Raw genomic sequence first — 18,679 nt, 5'->3', positions numbered from 1 at the left:
CTGCAGTTCACAGAAGACCATCTCTATTTTTTTTTATACCGACTTAATATGGATACAAACACCACAGCAGACAGTGACACCCCAGGCAGGGAATAGGAACTGCATGGGTTTTCAAAGATGGTGAGTACTAGAATGAACACTACATTTATCAAGTACACGCTAAAAAAAAAAAAAAAAAAAAAAAAAAAAAAAGGATTGGTAGAAGCTGGCTGATTGCTATGGGCATCCTCTACAAAGATGGTCATACTGCCTTCGTGGGGCAATTCAACTGTTTATGTGCACCCAATCTATCATCCACATTAACAGGAGATTCAAATGTTTTCTAAATAGCACGTTGCTCTGAAACAAACTGAGGTTTATCCGTATTACGCAGCTATACCTGTCTAAAGTAACAGATGCGACCCAAAAAGTGCTGTTTGAATACCAAAGCAGCGTCCTTTTCACAGATTTCAGCTCACCAACACTGGGGGCTGCAAGCTGAAATGTAGCCCCACTACCCACGGCTAATTGAATTAGTCTGGCAGACACCATCTAGGGCAGGGCTGGGCAAAACCGGCCCTCCAGATGTTTATGAACTACACATCCCAGCATGCCTTGCATCAGTTTCAGCATGGCCACATAGCAAAACTAATGCAAAGCATCCTGGGATGTGTAGTTCATTAACATCTGGAGGGCCGGTGTTGCCCAGCCCTGATCTAGGGGCAGCTGCAAGGAAAACAACTGAATTCCCCTCTACATTCTATGTAGTGATCTAAAACGTGACAGTGACTCAGCAGAAAAAAAACTTACTTGGCTTGCAAAAACAACTCCTTGTTGAATGGTTTGTGGCCCCACTTGTTTCTCCTTCCCCAGTTCCCATGTCCATCTCTATGAACCCCAGGTTGACCACGTGGCTCATACGTAAAGTTCAATAGGTGGTTTAAGCTTATTTTCTTGGGTCCGGAATACTGTGCTGGGCTGAACTCAGCCCGTTGAGTTTCTGCTACCTTAAAACAAGATCCATCAGGTCAAGCTAGTACTTTTATTTCAATTTTCATGGTCAATTTGGAAAATAAAAAAAGACAAGCACACAGTTTTGTGTAAAGCAGGTCTAACAGTTTTAGTAATGTGGTATACATGGTTTCAGCTTCTATTGTATGGTAAACATGTATTCTTAGTAACTTTAAAGCAAAAGTCATGCTCTAGCAAGAGTCATTCCTCACCTCTTCTCTTCGCCCATATGTGTACTGTTTGGGGACTCCTCTCTGAGGTGGAACCTTGTTAAAAGTTTTGCTTTTCTGTGGACCGGAGCGGCGCGTCGGACCGGCAAAGCCCTCATTTTTAGGATGAGGATTTTCACGTTTGCGGCTATAGCGTTGCTTTGAGCTACCGCCTCCTTTTCCATCTGAAATAAACATGCTGGTTAATGATTATCTGCTCCCTAGCTCCCCATACAGAATAAAAGGTTTATAGGAAAACATTATATACAGGTTTTAGAGGGACTGCACAGGTGTATAAAGGGTTTGGATTACATAAGAGAAATGTTCCACGAGCTATCAAAATACAGTGAAATCAAAAGTATTATTTGCATTACGTATTACAGAAGGGCGCTGCACAGATCCTGTTAGGCATAGCCAGGATCATGTATCACTGATACAAAAACAAATGCTTTGTTCCATTAGAAGGGTTCCTACCCACTAGCACCAATTATTTGCATATCATTTGAATTTTCACACCAGTGCAACACATATAAAAACCGGTCTGAAAATTAAACTCACAGGGGTCACATTTCAGCTCGCCACCATTCAGAGGTCAAAGAATTTTGGATATTACATGTTTCTATATTTTGGGGTATTAACATACCATACTTGACAAAAACACATTTTAAATGCAAAATGCATTTAGGTTCCAAATACACCACCTACATATAGTCAAAATGTAGTTTTATATAAAAGTTTTTTAAATTTGTCTATGAAAAGTAGTGTGTATACATTGAACCATCAGAAAGCAATTCCGCATCTATCTTAGTATTTTGGATATGGAAAACTCAACCTGTACAAATGTAAACAGATCCTAACTTCCTCATATAGAAGTAATTAGGATCATACTTAACCCTTTGATTGCTGTGAGCGATCCTCAAAATATCCACTAAAAAAATGGAAGCATCGCTCAACAGTGACTGTTCTTTTAGTATAAATACAAATACAGCCAAGTCTGTTAATTGAAGTTTAGTTAAATATCACACCCAAAAAAGAAGTCACTGAGTGGCGCTGGCATTGTTAACGGATATTTTAAGGATCTCTCACAGCAAAATTGATACTCAAAGGGTTAATAAAAAGTTTTGCTCAGCAATTTTCATTCCTATTTTGACAAATTCCGTTGGCACTCACATGGTTAAGGCCCCATACACTTTTGGAGGGAGAAGTCACATAAGATTGAAGCACCCGGGAGCTTGCTGGGTGGCAGGATCACATGCGATCCCTTTTACCACTGCCGGAGGCTGTGTGATCCGACGTTTCCATCATGCAGCAGGTCAGATCTTTCTCAGATCCGATGTCCACACATCAGATGTCAAACACATGCACTAGTGCCCTAGTATTTGGCCAGCATTACAGGCAGAGTGGTATTGTCCTGGGAGTCAGACTAGAATACACAAGTTTCACTAGTGCTTAGAGAACACCCGGAGCCTGCTAGTTGCACAAGCTATATCCTAAGCTGTGTACACACGGTGCAATATTTTGCTGTGTCCCATTTTCATCAGCGACCAGAGATGGTCACTGATGAACAGGAGACTCTGCCGGGGGAACTACATAGGGAAACAGCTGATCGCAAGGCCAGTGACCATTAGGAGGCTGAACACGGGAGCGTACACCCGACGATTTATTGCTGCAGTACAAACTAAACACTGGCTATATGGTCGCTCAGTGACCATATGGCCAGCGATATTGTACAGTGCCTACACAGCTTTAGATTGCTTGTGAGCCAGGCAGACTTGTCCAAGGAGCAATACACAAACCAAATTAGGTTATTTTAACTGTTCCACACTTTGATTAACACACCTTGCAGCCTTTTCCCACACTAAAAGGAGAAAACACCCACTCCTTAGCATGTGCCAAAGAGATAACAAGTGGGGGGAAAAAATGACGCGGGGTGATAAACGATGTTCAGAAACAATTTTTATTTTACAATTTAATAAAAACAACTGTATTATATACTGTTGTTTTTTAAATTGTAAAATAAAAAATTGTTATCTACTTGTCAAGGTTTATCATGTCTGAACATTATCACCCCAGCACCATTTTCTCCCCACTTGTTATTTCTTTGAGTTCAAGTTGGCATGAGATATATCACATGCAAAAGGACTGCATGCGATCCTGCCGCTTGGGACCTTCCCAGGTGGCTCATGGGGGGGATTGTAGGAGAAGTTGCCCTAATATATGGGGGTGTTAATAGTCCCGTGGATGGCTGGTGGAATTGTGTTTTATAACACACAGTGCTACAGTTAGATTTCCATCATTTCAAAATCCACTTAAAAATTGGATGGACTTATAATTAAAAATGTATTCTCTTGTAATTAAGAGATGCAGCAGGATCGCTGCTGTAGAATATGCAGCCATCAGTCACGTTGTATACCCAGTAACGCGGTAATAACCCTGAACAGAAGAATGTAACATAGTAGTATATGACAGCTGCATATTCTACAGCAGCTATAAAAGGAAAGAGGAATCTTAAACAGCATAACACTTTGCAGCATCAACTTATACACAAAGGTAACATGAGTAAACATTTTAAGCATATTTCCTGTTAATATTTTCTTTTGTTTTCACTAACTTGGGATATCCTTTTTAATGATCAAAGTTACAAAATAAACCAATTTAAGTATTTCCTGGGTACTAACCAAAACTAGATACTAGTATAGTTACTGTGTACACCTCTACACAAAACACGGTACTTATGTATTATCTGGGCTCCCATGTTAAATGCACCCCATTTTTTCATACCCCTACTATCCAACTACGCATGGAGTTGATTTTATATAGTGTGGCGAGCGCAGCGAGCCACCGTGCCCGAAGCGTGGCGAGCCCCGCGGTCTCATAAGAAAAACGGGAGCCCAGATATTACATAAGTACCCAAAACACTTTATTTTTTGGCACTAAATCGGTCTGGTGGCACACCTATTATATTGCTAGGGTAATACTCGCCCCTGTCCGTGTGCAAATGCATGTCACAAAAACTTTCGTTGTGTTTTTATGCGCAATAAAAAGACTTCAATTATGTTACTGAGTTAGCAGTAAACAAACATTACATGAAGAGCAGCAGCCATGTAAGAGATTACATGGGGTGGTGACACTATCTGTCACAACACAGCTGGGTGGGTGCCACTTCCACATGAGCTCTCAGAATGTAATGGTAACAAACAAAACAGCGCACAGTCCAAGGTGCAGACCCGTTGCTGCCACCTTTCTGACAAAAACAAAGTAAAGGTTCCTCATCATATCACAGACCCCAATGCCTGAGAACTAGTGTCACCAGCTAGCACAGTGCTGAGCTGTCAGTGACCAGTGCCTGCATAATATGAGCAATATACTCGGCTGCCCAGGCGATCTGATCGTTTCTGCCCAGTCACCGACCGGATCGCTGTGGCTACTGGGAGCTACGACACTTGAATAACTCGCCGGACTGTAGGGGCGGCAGGCACATACGAGCATTACCATTCTTGGGCTTAGAGTCCCCGGCAGGCCCCGTGGATCCAGAACGATTCTGGGCTTTGCTGGTGTTGTTGGGTCCTGGGTCCATATCTGCGGAGGAGCTCAGCGGCATAGACCGCGGGGAGAGCGGGGCTGGCACGGTGCAGGGGGCGGCTGGGAGCCAGGAGCATGGCGTTCGGCAGCGGCGCGTAACGGATACAGGGATTCATGGCGACATCTTGATCTATAACCAGGAAAGAAGGAAAAAAAATACACGTAGAGGCCGGAGAGGAGGAGAAGAGAGGCCGGGATCCGGGAGCGGTGGGCCCCAATGGAGCGATGTGCGACTCCGGGAGCGGAGGGCCCCAAGGGGATGTGCGGGGATCCGGCAACGGCTGGCCCCACGGTGGTGGGACGGACCCAGACGGGGTGAGTCCCAAGAGGACTCACTTGGGCGGTTGGATTGGTGATAATCTGCACCCAGAGAGGGGCAGACAACGGGCCCACGTCTGTAAATGGCGACTGACCGCCTGACGGTGCCAAACACCCGGATGACGAGCTTATATATGGGGGTGTGGCCCATTTGCGGGGCTTTTGGGAGTTGTAGTTTCCGTACACAGTTTACGGCCATCGATGGCATACGGGCTGAGGTCATCAATTCACCACTAGGGCTGGAGCTGGCAAGATGGCGGCGCCCATGAGAGCTGTCAGCCGTTGCTATTTACCTGCTGCCCTGTGCTCAAGGAAGAATGTCAGGCCTGGCTGCCAGCAGCGCCATTACACACAGAGCTCAGGCAAGGAGACTCATTTCGGCTTCCAGACTGTGACTGAAGAGGAGAAGGGAGAGAGAGGTAAGGACTAAAGAGGCAATGATGTGTTTATGGGCCAGATGTACTAAGCTTGAAAAATGATAAACTACCGTAGAAAGTGATGAACTACCATCCAATCAGTTCATAACTGTCATTACACAGGCTAGGTTGTAAAATTCCAGTTAGGATCTGATTGGTGGTTTATCACTTTCCATTGTATCACTTTTCAAGGCTTAGTACATCTCGCCCCTTTTATGTGATGAGCTGATTGGATAATCGTGTATTCATTTTAACAAATTTATTTTCTACAGCATTATTCTAAAATAACTAACTAAAAACTTTTCTTTACTTTGTTCTGGTTAATGTCATGACTCTATGGCAACCACAGTCACATTGCAAGTGTCTACACATCATTTAGGCTCTGGAAAAAATTTCTGTTTTTTTATATTTGTTCCGTGTATTGTAAGGTCTTCTCTTTCCTCCTGTCCTCTGCCTTAATATGATATGTGAATAGGTCTGTACGTCAACACTCATAGTTTGTGCTATGGCTGCCCATCTGTGGCTTAACAGTTGATGATCACCATTGATGGTAACAGTTGGTTACCACTGATGGTGTGAAACCCTCTATAGTTTTGCCCACCAGTGGCTTTTCGTGCTCTATTGCTCGCCAGGCAGCACTTGGATGAGGCTGCAAATCTTGATGACGTTGGTAAGTATTCTGTAGCAGCTTGCTGAGTCAAGGTGAAAAGTTGACAGCATAGATTGTTATTTACAGCAAAACAGCCCATTACAGTCTGCAATTCTTTGCTTGCATTGATCGGTTTAAAAATAGAATCTGGAATAATTGTGAATTATAAAGTCTCTGTACTATAGATTGTAAGCTTGCAGCAGGGCCCTCCTACCTCCATGTCTGTCTGTTGTTACCCAGTTTGTTTTATCACTGTTTACTATTGTAAAGCGCAACGGAATCTGCTGCGCTATATAAGAAACTGCAAATAAATAAATAAATAAATAAATACTATGTAATAGCCATCCAAATGGCGATCGATTGCACACCCTACCCCATGCCAATATATTCAATTTGTAAGTTGTGTCTATATATTCTGGCATAAAAGTTTTTATGTTTGTTTCCTATTATCTTAAGAATGAGAGTTCTCTAATGTCTCTGTTGAATAACCATTAATGATTGACTTAAAGGCAAAGATTCCAGTGGCGTATCTATCATGGGTGTATGATGTGAAGTGCATATGGTTCCAGGTAGGGAAGGAAATCATTGCCGTTGCCATCAATGGCAATAGTGCAATTGGCCATCGATAGTGTTAAACTATGCAATGGATGACCACAAATATTTTTACATATCAATGGTTATCCATTTTGTTTGACTGATTGGCCTGTGGGCCAATCAAAACACAGAGGCAGGATTTGTGGGTGTCGGGGGCGGGGCTATGCTTTGTGTCTCGACACTTCTTTTAAAAAAAAGCGAAACATCAGTTTTGCTGTGCCATCAATGGAGGGAAACCATCTGGTTCTCCCCCATCGAAGGCAAAAGTATTTGACATCGGCCATAAACCATTGATGATTTAAACTCATCGATGGTCGATCTCCATCCCTAGCTCCAGGTGGTCCCTGCACTGTGCATACTCCATCCAGGACCAGGCACTGTGCCGCCCATGTAGTGAATCGGCTCCCATTGCTTCTCCCATGGTACCATCTTCTTAGTGACTTATTAAGAAAGATGGCTTTGCTCATAGCAGTGTTTTCCAAATGGTGCAGGTTTTTGGGAAATGCTTGTGCACAGATGGTGTAATCAAACTGACTGTGGTACTAATTAGTCACCTCAGCATGGATATCACTCAAACCTGAACAGTTGAACCTGAACAGTCTTGAAGACAGTGTTTGGTAACCACTGAGAAATGGAAATGTGCCAGAGAGTTATCACACGTGCCATCTTTCTACAGTATATTTATCACCATTTAGATTGTGCACTGGGATAAGCATTTGGGTGGCACATTGAAACAGGTACGCTTCTTGGGGGGAAGGAGGGAATCTACTGCAAATGGGCACCCCCAGTTCATAATATGCCCCCAAAAAGCTCATATTCTAACTGTTGATTATTTTTTTAGTTTATCGCGTATTTGAGAGTGTTGCTCAGAAATATGATGTAATGAATGATTCCATGAGCCTAGGAGTCCATCGGCTGTGGAAGGACTGGTTGGTTCGCCTCATGAACCCAACACCAGGTACTCAGCTACTAGATGTAGCAGGAGGAACAGGTACAGTAACGTTGTTTTTTTCCATTTCAGTGCTTAATATTACAGTGGGGGAACACTTCTAAATACACTAAACAACTGCTCATTGGGCACAGTTATCCTGTTTTCTGTTCTGTTTTTCATTTATATGATGTAAATATTTATGGTGCATTTTGGACTGCAGATGCGATGGGTGGTCCCACGTCACATCACATCGTGCAGTCCAAAAAGTATTTGCTGCAGGTACTTTTTGAACTAGATCGCATCGCATCTAGTTCAAAATGCACTCTGCTTTAGCCTATCGCTTGCGTCTTGAACTAGATATGATGCAATCTACTGTAGTTCAAAATGCACAGAGCTAATTGCTCCGTGTATGGGCTCCTTAAGTCTGGAAGCAGAGCATACAAATTACTACATACCCGTACGGGTGTGGCCAGAATCCAGATCCCTAAATAAGAGCTTCCCTTTTGGATTTCAAGACACAGTGAATTGATAGTTCAGTATTGTCATATATCTATTCTCCTCTCCCACACTATTAATTTACCGTGTCTTGAAATCCATAATGGAAGTGTTTATTTAGGTATCACTACCTGATTTTTTTTTTCCTATATAGTATTTCCTTGAGTCATTAGGGATAGAGTTTTTATTTGTACCTTCTAGCTGCCTCCCTGGAGCACTCCAATATAGAAATCCTTATTTTTGCATCTATTTATGAAGTCGTTATCCACTAAGAAATATCATGTCAATGGTGTCGATCCTATTAGTTGCAATGAATTCACAGTTGCAAATAATTGCGGCAGTGGTTCCACTTTACTGCAGCCGGATATCACAGAAATTCGGCCTGAAACCAGCATGCGAATGGGGTGAGATCGGGTGCCATTGCCTGCGTTTAAACACCATGGCAACACCCCCTTACACCCTTTGCATGTAATAGGATTGACCCCAATGTGTGTATTACTAGAAATAAAATTACACACAAATTCAGGGACAAAATGCCTATCTGGCATCCCTAACCAGCATTATGCCAGGTTGGTGACATCACCGGAGGTGGGTCCGGAGCCATCATGTGGAGATCCCCTCCCAGCACCGGCTATTTCATTGCTGTGAACATGTGCTGCTTCACAACGAACCAGGTTACCCGTTTGCACTGCACCGTGAGCTGGATTAAATCTGTGTTAATCCCAGCTCGCTACCTGTTTTAAAATGTTGGGTCGATTGACCTGGGCAATTTCATCTTGGTGCATTTTCACTGCACAACGGGTTGTTGTCCATGTACAACATAGCAGTGTAAAAGTGGTATAAGTGTGGGTAGTAGATTATCAATATCCTTGAGTTCCTTCCAAGACTCTGCATATAGTGCTATGCATATAGTAAAGTAAGTGGAAGCAAAGTTAAATTGTTTGATTAATAAAATAAATAACTTTCAACAAAATAGTTACATTTTTGAGTAGGACCAGAAAGCATAAATATAGGAGGCATTAGTCATATGGCATTTCAACACTGGCCTGTAGAGTCCAAATGCATATGCTTCTAACAACTAGGGTGAACAGAAGTTCTGGTATGGAATTCTTGTAGTCTAGTGGAGCTGAGGAATTTCTGAATTCTCTCTACTGTATATGGAAGATTACCAGTTAAAAATTTAAAATTTCTGGAAGATCAGCCAATCACCTCCTCTGCAAGGACGTCCACATCTTACTATACTATATGATCTGGTATCAAATACAAGTTCAATAGTGGATCTAGTAATAGGTGCATGCTTCCTTGAAGCTTATGCTGGGTACACATTAGACAACCCCACAAATGATGCAATGACATCAACAATTTCACTTGAACTCCCTCACCAACCATATAGTGCATACACATTAAACAATTTTACAAAGGCCACACCCAGGAGCATGCTGTCATTGACTATATAGTCAGAATTTTACGCATGTACATATGACAGAGGAGGTCTCGAATGACCCACCGGAGCGTGCATCGGTAACAATATAGTGAGTTCACAATAGACAATATGCATGGATATATTGTTTAAAATATTGTTATAGTGCATATCATTAGCAAACATCATATACTGTAATGTGTACCAAGCTTAAGTAAGGGCACAGGGACAAACTTATAGCAACACAAAAAAGTGTTTAGATGATAAATTACATTTTTCTTGCAATTGTTGAGGATTCCTGAACCTCTATAGAAAACAAAAAACCTACATTAATTGGAGGAAAAGCACAGCACCTGAGCAGTTTCTTCTATTACTACGGAACTCTATTGGCCATGATATTAAGTATCATCTATATAGATGTCTAGTGTACGTGAGTCTCTGAAACACTGCCATCTGCTGGCAGAGTGTGAATCTACATCTCTTTCTCACACATGCACAAACACAGAAGGTAGCAGACTAGCTTTTGAAGCTTTTGCTTCGAGCGGCTGACTAGTCAACTAACAGTTGCGGTTCTCATCTTTATTATGATTTTATTTTTACCAGAGTTTGCTGCATTGACCAAAATGTGGTTTTAAATTGTGTTTAATACATGCGTTTATTAATGTATGTGTAGATTGTTTCATTTTATATGAATAAATTGAAATTTCTTAAAACTTTTTAAAGCACTCTCTATAATAATACCTATTGATTAGTAGTTAAAAGCGAACAATTTGGGAGCACCTGTTTTTCTCGTGGAAAGTGTAATTTCAGAAAAGAATATACATACTATTATTAACCCTTGCGCCCGATTCATTCTATTATCTTTTTTTTCTGTGTATGCTTGTGGAAATGAAAAAGGTTAGCCTCTGGGATCTAAAATGTTCCAGATGGCATTAATGCCTTTACATCTCCATTGCTTAAACCATGTATTTCGTGGAGATGGTAAGAATTCTGGGTTACCCCAAATAGGAAAGCAATCCAATACAGTAAAGTGTCTAGAGCTTTTCTTAGAAATAGCCCACCAAGCCATATCAATGCCACAAAAAAATGTGTTCACCAATATCTGAGCAAATATTAGCCCGTGATAAATGAAGCAAGGCTGCAGCGACATACCTTTTAAAGAATGTGTAGACGTTGCCCATACCAACCACACAGCTTCTACCTATCACTGTATAGAATGTACTTTATAAATGGTAGTTAAGCTATGGGTAACTTTTCAATTCTTTAGAAGGTTTGATACACTTCCTCCTTTGTCTGGCATACTTGCTTGAATCTAAAGGGGCATACACACGTAGCAATTTTGCTAAGCTATTTAGGGTAGGCGATATCCTGGTGTCCAGATCTCCCATGGAGAGCACATACACATGCAGAGATTTGTGCTAATCGATTTTGTTAAGCAATTTGACTAGATTTTGACTGCATGCACTGACTTGGTTATCAAGAGATAATGAATCACTCGGGGCAAAGAGAGATCTGTGCTTAATTTCTAAGCAATCTAATCAGATTGCTTAGAAAATAGCACAAAATCGCTCTGTGTGTATGCCCTTTAAGCTTCCATAAAATGAAAATATTTTGCTAAGACAGCTATAAGAAATTAAATCCATGTACATTGGTTGTTTTTTCTAAATGAATAAAATATAGTAAAATAAAATGTAATTATTGTGTGTATATATACACACACATTTAAGCCAGAGGTGAATCATTAATTATCATTTACAATAATTGTTTACATTTTATAAATACATTTTGTTTTACAGGAGATGTTGCTTTTCGTTTTCTTAATTACATCCGTGCACAAAGGGAAAAATTAGTTCGTAGTGAGCTGAAATGGCAGCAGAATCTGTCTTGGTCAGACATCTCAAGGTCTTACAGCCAGGAGCAGGAGCAAGGATTATTGATGGGTTCTCAGGCTGTTGTCTGTGATATAAACAAGGAGATGCTGAAGGTTGGGAAGCAGAGGTCATTACAGCTAGATTATTCTGAAGGTGAGCTATAATTAAATGGAAAGTGTAGATTTTATGTCACGATATCTGACGCCATAGCCATTTGCAAGCTTCCATGCTTGTCCTCTCAGAGATGCTCAAATATAGGGAACTGTGACTGCATTACTTCACCCCAATATGTACAGTATTGCACCGTCGCAGGGAAGTGTCTACAATATGGTACAACTGATACGGTAATGCTGCAGGAGGTGTCTGTAGGAAACATGCCTCCTGCTACCTTCCAAGCATTGGGTCACCATTGGTCGCGATAGTCACAGTCCTTGTCGGAACACCTCTGCCTGGTAGAGGAAGTCTGCATCCAAAGAAGCAGAGGCTGGGCTTGGCACACCCTCAGAATGGGAATAACCAGCAATTGTCACGGTAAGTTTGTTACCCCTGATCCACCCACCAAACTGTGCAGCATTTCAATCATGTTACAGCTATAGGGGTCTGCAGGACTCGTTCTGTACATGTGAAGAACGGATCCTGCACATGTGTAGTACTCCCACCGTTGGATGTGTGCGTAAACTATAGGGTTTACATACAAATCCGAATTAGGCCCAGAGGGAACATGGCGGATTCCTTAAAGTGAGCAGTGCTTTGGTAATACAGGAAACTGGTCTTTAATCCTGAGGAATAGTGGACACTCAAGATATGAGGCTTCCATGATTATATTTGTGTAAGGAGCTGGAGGAATATTAATCCTCATAACACTTTAATGAAGAGATTCCAAAAGATATTTGGCAAACACTTTCTCATTTTGCTTACTATGCAATCCTATTCAGTTCATTAACCCTAGACTATCAACAAGCACAAATAGAGACCCCAGAATGCTGGCACTGGGAAACTGGCAAGTGTGCAGTTAAAGGCAAAGCAGCATTCTACTGTAATCCTCCTTAACCATCATGTTTACATTTTGAATTGCCAGCGGCTATTTTCCATCAACTGCGCATAAGCTGCTAATGCTGAATCTGTTTCCTTGAACCCATTGACTGTGTTTGTGGGAAGATTTAACCATAATAATCCAGTGCTCTATTTATTATGCTTGCCCTGCATAAGAAATGTACATTTAGATGTTCTTTTAATATATAATGAAAAGTTATTTTGTCATTACTAAAACAATGAACAAAATTGCTGTGTAGGCAAGTCCTTTTAATTTGGTGTTTTTATCATACTAAGGGCTATCTTGGGTAGCCGGCGATGCAGAAGAGTTGCCCTTTGCAGATGAAAAATTCGATATTTATACCATTGCATTTGGGATCCGAAATGTAACCCATATAGACAAGGTATTTACAAAATATAATGGTGCACTATGAGTTTGTAAATTCTGTATCTGTTGCTTCAACGGCTCAGAAACACAGTTTAAGCCATAACACTGATTATATTGTTAGTGGCACCTGTGAAATGGGTGGGATATATTAGGCAGCAAGTGTACAGTCAGTTCATGAAGTTGATTGTTGAAACACTTGCTTTCCTATGGATGTTAATTTGATATGCACTGCCTACCTAAACATTGTAGTACAGCCCTTCATGGCAATGGCTGTACTTCCAGTGGCCTCATTCAGCACAATAACGCACGCAAGAATGGTTATTGAAAAATATGGCAAAGAGCTCAAGGTGTTGACTTTGCTTCCAAATTCCATCCATCCCCAATCGAGCATCTGTGGGATGTACTGGATAAACAATTCTGAGCCACGAGGCCCCGCCTCACAGCTTACAGGACTTAAAGGATTGGCTACTAATGCCAGGTTACACAGGACACCTTCAGAGATCTTGTGGAGTCCATACTTCGATGGATCAGAGCTTTTTTGTTGGCTTGAGAAGGAGCTACACAATATTAGACAGGTAGTTTACCGTATATACTCGAGTATAAGTCGACCCGAATATAAGCCGAGGCACCTAATATTACAACAAAAAACTGGGAAATTTATTGACTCAAGTGGGACCCTCACTCGAGAATAAGCCGAGGGGGGCTTTTTCAGCATAAAAAATGTTCTGAAAAAGTAGGCTTATACTTGAGTATATATGGTAAATGTCATGGCTGAAGGGTGTATAACTCGTACATATACTTGTGTGCTCACTCAGTTGTTGCCTCCAGTTATTTGCCATTTGTGATCATGTCCTGATGGCCTCCACAAGTGATTGTCCTCTGAGCTAATTTCTTCACATGATAATCTGTCACCTTCACTTGTCCATACATCCCTTGTGTATATTGTATGTGGGCAAGAACCTTCTATGGGCTTCTGTGTTTTGAACTGCATATTCTCCATCTTAGACTGGAGATTTCATGTTTTTTGGCAATACCACAGAGAATAAAACATATTTTGACAAATTTCAAAGAAGCAAGTGTTAATGTTCATCAGCCTAGTATAAGTGAGTGAGGTCACGCAAGCCGTCTGCTGCAACTCCATCCAAGATCCCACAAAATCTCTGATTGTGAAATAGCTGCCATCACTGGCCCCTCCCCAGCCCCAAACAGCTGCATACTGGCAATCATTTGACATCTGCAGCCATACTGCATCTGATGTTGCAGGGCATGTATGGTGGATGTGCAGAGTGCCAGCAATTAGTAACTGAATCAGGCCCTATGAGGAAAACTATATATTGTGCAAAACTGAATACTTCAACAGAAACTTGGTCCCACCAAGTGCATCAGCTTGGATAAGGGAATGTTTAAGGTGCTAGAACAGCCAATGGTATCCAGTTATTAGCGATGTGTGACTGACCCTTCACCAATAATTAGGGTATGGTAACATTGTGGATTTTCCCGTGATGTTGGTGGCTGCATAGGTCTGGAGAGATGGTCAGAACATTGGCACCACTCTGCTTTTACCATGTATAAACAAATACTCTCACACTAAACATTGTAAGGAGCAATGGGCCAAATGATCATGAAAGTCTGAAAGATTCCAAAGCCAATTACTTCTCCATGTTTTTCCAACATGTCTTTTTAGTTTCTTGCTGCCTCAGGTAATGTATAAGATATTCACATGCTGCCCAGAAAAATGACAATACTCAGTATAGCACTTACTGGGACACGTTCTAGGATATGTTATACAAATATTAATTAAACATGGTTAATGGTCTATTGCTGTGTATAGACTATATATTAATGTTTAAAAGACCTGCATAAGAAGCATTGATAAAAACAATATAGTCTTTGTTCACACATTTTACAGTAATCTTTTTATTGTGTGTATGTGGGAGTGGTACCATTACATGTTTTGCCACTTTTTCTCTAAAGGCTCTTGAAGAAGCATATCGGGTGTTAAAGCCAGGAGGAAGATTCTTATGTCTGGAATTCAGTCAAGTCAACAACCCACTTGTATCCAGGTACTATATTAGTTATTTATGGTACACATTAGCTATATCATGGCTAGGACTCAGCAGCGCAGACCATGAAGTTCAACAGGGATCGCACTTTCTGGCTATCACATATGGAAAGACTAAGCTCATTGCTAGGAATGGCCATCTTGGTTAATCATCGCTGGATAACCTCCTGGATGAAGTAAAACCATCTATAGGGGACCATTAATGGTTTCACCCACCGATGGTCACCTCTGCTTTACTGTTCAATTAGCTGTGATCCAATAAGAGCCCGGGGTCGGGGCTTCACAGGGGTCAGGGGTGGAGATACAGGTAGTTCTGTATCATCGATTTTGGGAAACTATCTGGTTCTCCCCCATCTAAGGTAAAATTATTCACCATTAGTCATAGACCATAGATTTTCAAATTGTCAATGGTCAATAGCCATCCCTTTTCATACCTGTCTTACCTCTGGCCTCTCCCTGAGAGTAATTGTATTTCCAGTGGAGTGCTAAACATTTAGTTTTGATGATAAAAATGTTTAGAATGATACTTACAGTATAAATTACAATGTTCTTCTTTGTTTTATTCAAATGGTATAGTCAAAATTCTAAAGTATACTGAATTATGACAGAAGAAGCTCTCCCTAGATTGCATGGCATTGTTCAGTAATAATTCTATATTCTAGAAGTTAGATTGTTTTCTACAAAGAAACATCATGCCATCACTTTACACGGGACATTGGGGGTGTGATAAACAATTGAATCCCCCCCCCCCATAGAGTTCATATAAACTCCAACAATTAAGCAGGCATGGCCAAACTGTGGCCCTCCAGCTGTTGTGAAACTACAGATCCCAGCATGCCTTGCTATAGTTTTAGCATTCCCTAATTGTAAGACTGTGGCAAGGCATGTTGACATGTGTAGTTTCACAACAGCTGAAGGGCTATAGGGGGTTATTCTGGTCCGTTCGCAAGGACCGTACGTTCGCAAGGGGACCGATGTTTAGCACATGCGCAGCCGCATTTCTGTGCATGTGCACATGCTGGGTGCATGCAGCCACGGCGAACAGACTGTTCACTGGGTACACGCACTCAAGGTTGCGGCTGGGGGGTGTGGGTTGCCAACTGATAGTCACACCCATGGGAACGCTGGGCATTCCATTGTCCGGTGACGTGTGCGGGCAGCTGACATCATCATTCTGAATGCCCATGCACATCGAAGGTTACCTCAGAGTAACCTTTGATGTGCGTGTGCCTTCCACATCATTCGATGGTTGGCGACCATCCATTCATAGCCCGTGCGTACAAACATAGCGAGGGGGGGTCGTGCATATCGCCATTCGCAGGGCGGATTCTGGTGGAATCGCAAGGCTGTCAATTCGCAGTCTTGCGAATCAACCATAATAAGGTCCATAGTTTGGCCATGCCTGACTTAACCCTTTCAGGCCTAACGTCTAGTCAGGCTCAACAGCCCTAGCGCTAATAGCAGATGCATTGGTGAGCCATTGTAAAATAACATTCACATCATTGATTTTTAACATTTAAACCACACTGTTTGAATTACAATTTGGACTGCAATGGGTTAAATGCTATATCACATCCAGCAGCAGAGTCAGGAAAATAAAGGGGTGCACACACGGTGAAATTTGTCCAGTTGATTTTGACTAGATAGTCAATCTCCCAGTGTTTTACCTGCTTAGAGAACGATGCGTGGGCCCTGCTAAATCAGAATCGCCTAACATAGATAGACTGCGCAGGCAAGGCAATTTTGACTAGACCATAGACTATCATTAGTTAGGCAAAATGGCTTTGTCAAAATTGCTTAGTCAACATTGGCCATTAGCTAATAGCTCACCGTGTGTACACGGCTTAAAGTAAATACATCCATTTTGGAGGTAAAATAGTAAAACTATTTGCGGTGGCATTCTGTAACCTGGTATAGGGATACATTTTGTGTTGCATAAATTTGTAAAAGCCAGTCTTTTATGGTTAGTCCGTGAGTAAGCAAATTTGAAATGGGTCTATCACCCCCCTCCCCCATTGTAAGCAACTTTTTCTCTTATTTTTTTGGCAGGCTTTATGACCTGTATAGTTTCCAGGTTATACCAGTGCTTGGGGAGGTAATTGCTGGAGACTGGAAATCGTACCAATACCTAGTGGAGAGCATCAGACGCTTCCCTCCTCAGGTAACATTTATTAAGTCAATGGGGCCCCTTATTGTGAAAAGGGGTTACGTATACCCTTGTATTTATAACAACTGCTATAAAATTGCCAATATATTTATAGATATTCTTCGATCATTATAAATGAGATGCTTAATACAGAAGAGTAAATATAACCACAATCAACCTGAAAGCTTTATATGAAACTTTGCTTCCCTTGATTCTAGGAGGAGTTTAAAGCCATGATCGAAGATGCTGGATTTTTCAAGGTCAACTATCACAACCTGACCTCCGGTGTTGTTGCAGTCCATTCAGGCTTCAAATTGTGATACAAACTGCAGTAAAGCACTTTTATAATTATGGACAACTGCTGACCTGATCTATAATAACATGCAGGCTGTTATTTGGTGAATATGTGCTGTAATTTATATTTTTATTAAATAATTATTCCTTTCAAAATATCAGTTCTGTATTAATGGACAGAGGACATGACCAGAATATGTACACTAGATAAATATGAGAACTGTTCTTTGGGGACTGCAGTAGTGGTAAACACTGTAGTTGGCAACATGGAATAATCTGACATGGTAGCAGTAGTGCCTGAGGAAAAAGTAATGTATTTACTCTATTTTCAATGAGAATCATTTATCCTGACTTGTGTTAGTCTGCTGCTGCTGCAGGATATGATGTAGTCTTTATTAGGTAGTAGTTTATATGAACTATCCAGGATGGATTCAGTTGTTAATCACACCCAATCTCCTGTGTAAAGTAATGGCAGATTGCAAGGCCATATTCAGTTGTTGCTTTTTATCGCGATGATCGCTCTAATTATGACCAAAGTAAAGGGTGCGATGCGAAAAGTCCACTTGAGCACTCAGCACTTTTTGCTTACTTCAGTGTGCCTCCACCAGGGGGTGCGATCTGCAGTACAGGTGCCAATTGAATAGCTCCAGTGTGCACCAAGGGATACGGTCGGTTGGTCGACCTAATGATGGTCGACAGTCATTGGGTCGACATACTGCAAGGTCGACAGGGATCTAGGTCGACATGGCTCAAGGTTGACAGGTGTCTAGGTCAATATGAGACAAGATCGAGGTCGACACATGCGTTAGTTCGACAGTGAAAACATGGTGTTTTTCACAGTTTTTTGAGCCGACATGTGCTGACAGGCGGTATTTCACTAGGGCATGGTAGGAGAATAAAATAGTGTGGCCGAGCCCAAAGCATGGCGAGTGCAGCAAGCCATGTGAGGGGACGCGGTGTACTTAAAACAGTGTTGACATTCAGGTCGAAAAACAGTGAAAAACCTCATGTCGACCTTTTGACTGTCAACCTAGACCCCTGTCAACCTTGCAGTATGTCGACCCAAAGGTGTCAACCTAATGACTGTCGACCGTCATTAGGTTGACCCAATGATCCCAACCCGTGCACCATCTGTTGGCTGCCAGCTCCTTGACATTTGAGTTTTTCCATATACAGTGGGGATTGAAAGTTTGGGCACCCCAGGCAAAAGTTCATTTTAATGTGCAAAAAGAAGCCAAGGAAAGATGGAAAATCTCCAAAAGGCATCAAATTACAGATTAGA

The 18,679-nt window shown here is 41.6% G+C and overlaps 2 protein-coding genes across 2 annotated transcripts in view; one reads left to right on the top strand and one right to left on the bottom strand.

The window, feature by feature from the left end:
• The window catches only part of RNF10 (ring finger protein 10), a 42,932-nt gene extending 37,717 nt beyond the window's left edge, over positions 1–5,215 (bottom strand). The window contains exons 1-3 of the mRNA XM_083147421.1: positions 4,692–5,215; positions 1,203–1,384; positions 790–986 (exon numbers count right to left, since the gene is read on the bottom strand). Coding sequence (XP_083003547.1) covers positions 790–986; positions 1,203–1,384; positions 4,692–4,800 — 488 coding nt within the window. The 5' untranslated portion in view covers positions 4,801–5,215. The remainder of the gene's footprint in view (positions 1–789; positions 987–1,202; positions 1,385–4,691) is intronic.
• Positions 4,483–17,553, top strand: COQ5 (coenzyme Q5, methyltransferase). Its single transcript, XM_083147434.1, has 7 exons — positions 4,483–5,518; positions 7,600–7,749; positions 11,401–11,628; positions 12,805–12,911; positions 14,870–14,958; positions 17,007–17,118; positions 17,322–17,553. The coding sequence occupies exons 1-7, from the start codon at positions 5,353–5,355 to the stop codon at positions 17,421–17,423; spliced, it is 954 nt and encodes a 317-aa protein (XP_083003560.1). The 5' UTR covers positions 4,483–5,352; the 3' UTR covers positions 17,424–17,553.
• The last annotated feature ends 1,126 nt before the right edge of the window (positions 17,554–18,679 follow it).

This window comes from Crinia signifera, chromosome 1, assembly GCF_055691185.1.
Source record: "Crinia signifera chromosome 1, ASM5569118v1, whole genome shotgun sequence".
In the NCBI taxonomy this organism is placed as follows: Eukaryota; Metazoa; Chordata; class Amphibia; order Anura; family Myobatrachidae; genus Crinia; species Crinia signifera.
The sequence above is the reverse complement of the archived record's forward strand: the minus strand, read 5'-3'. Positions and strand labels throughout refer to the sequence as shown.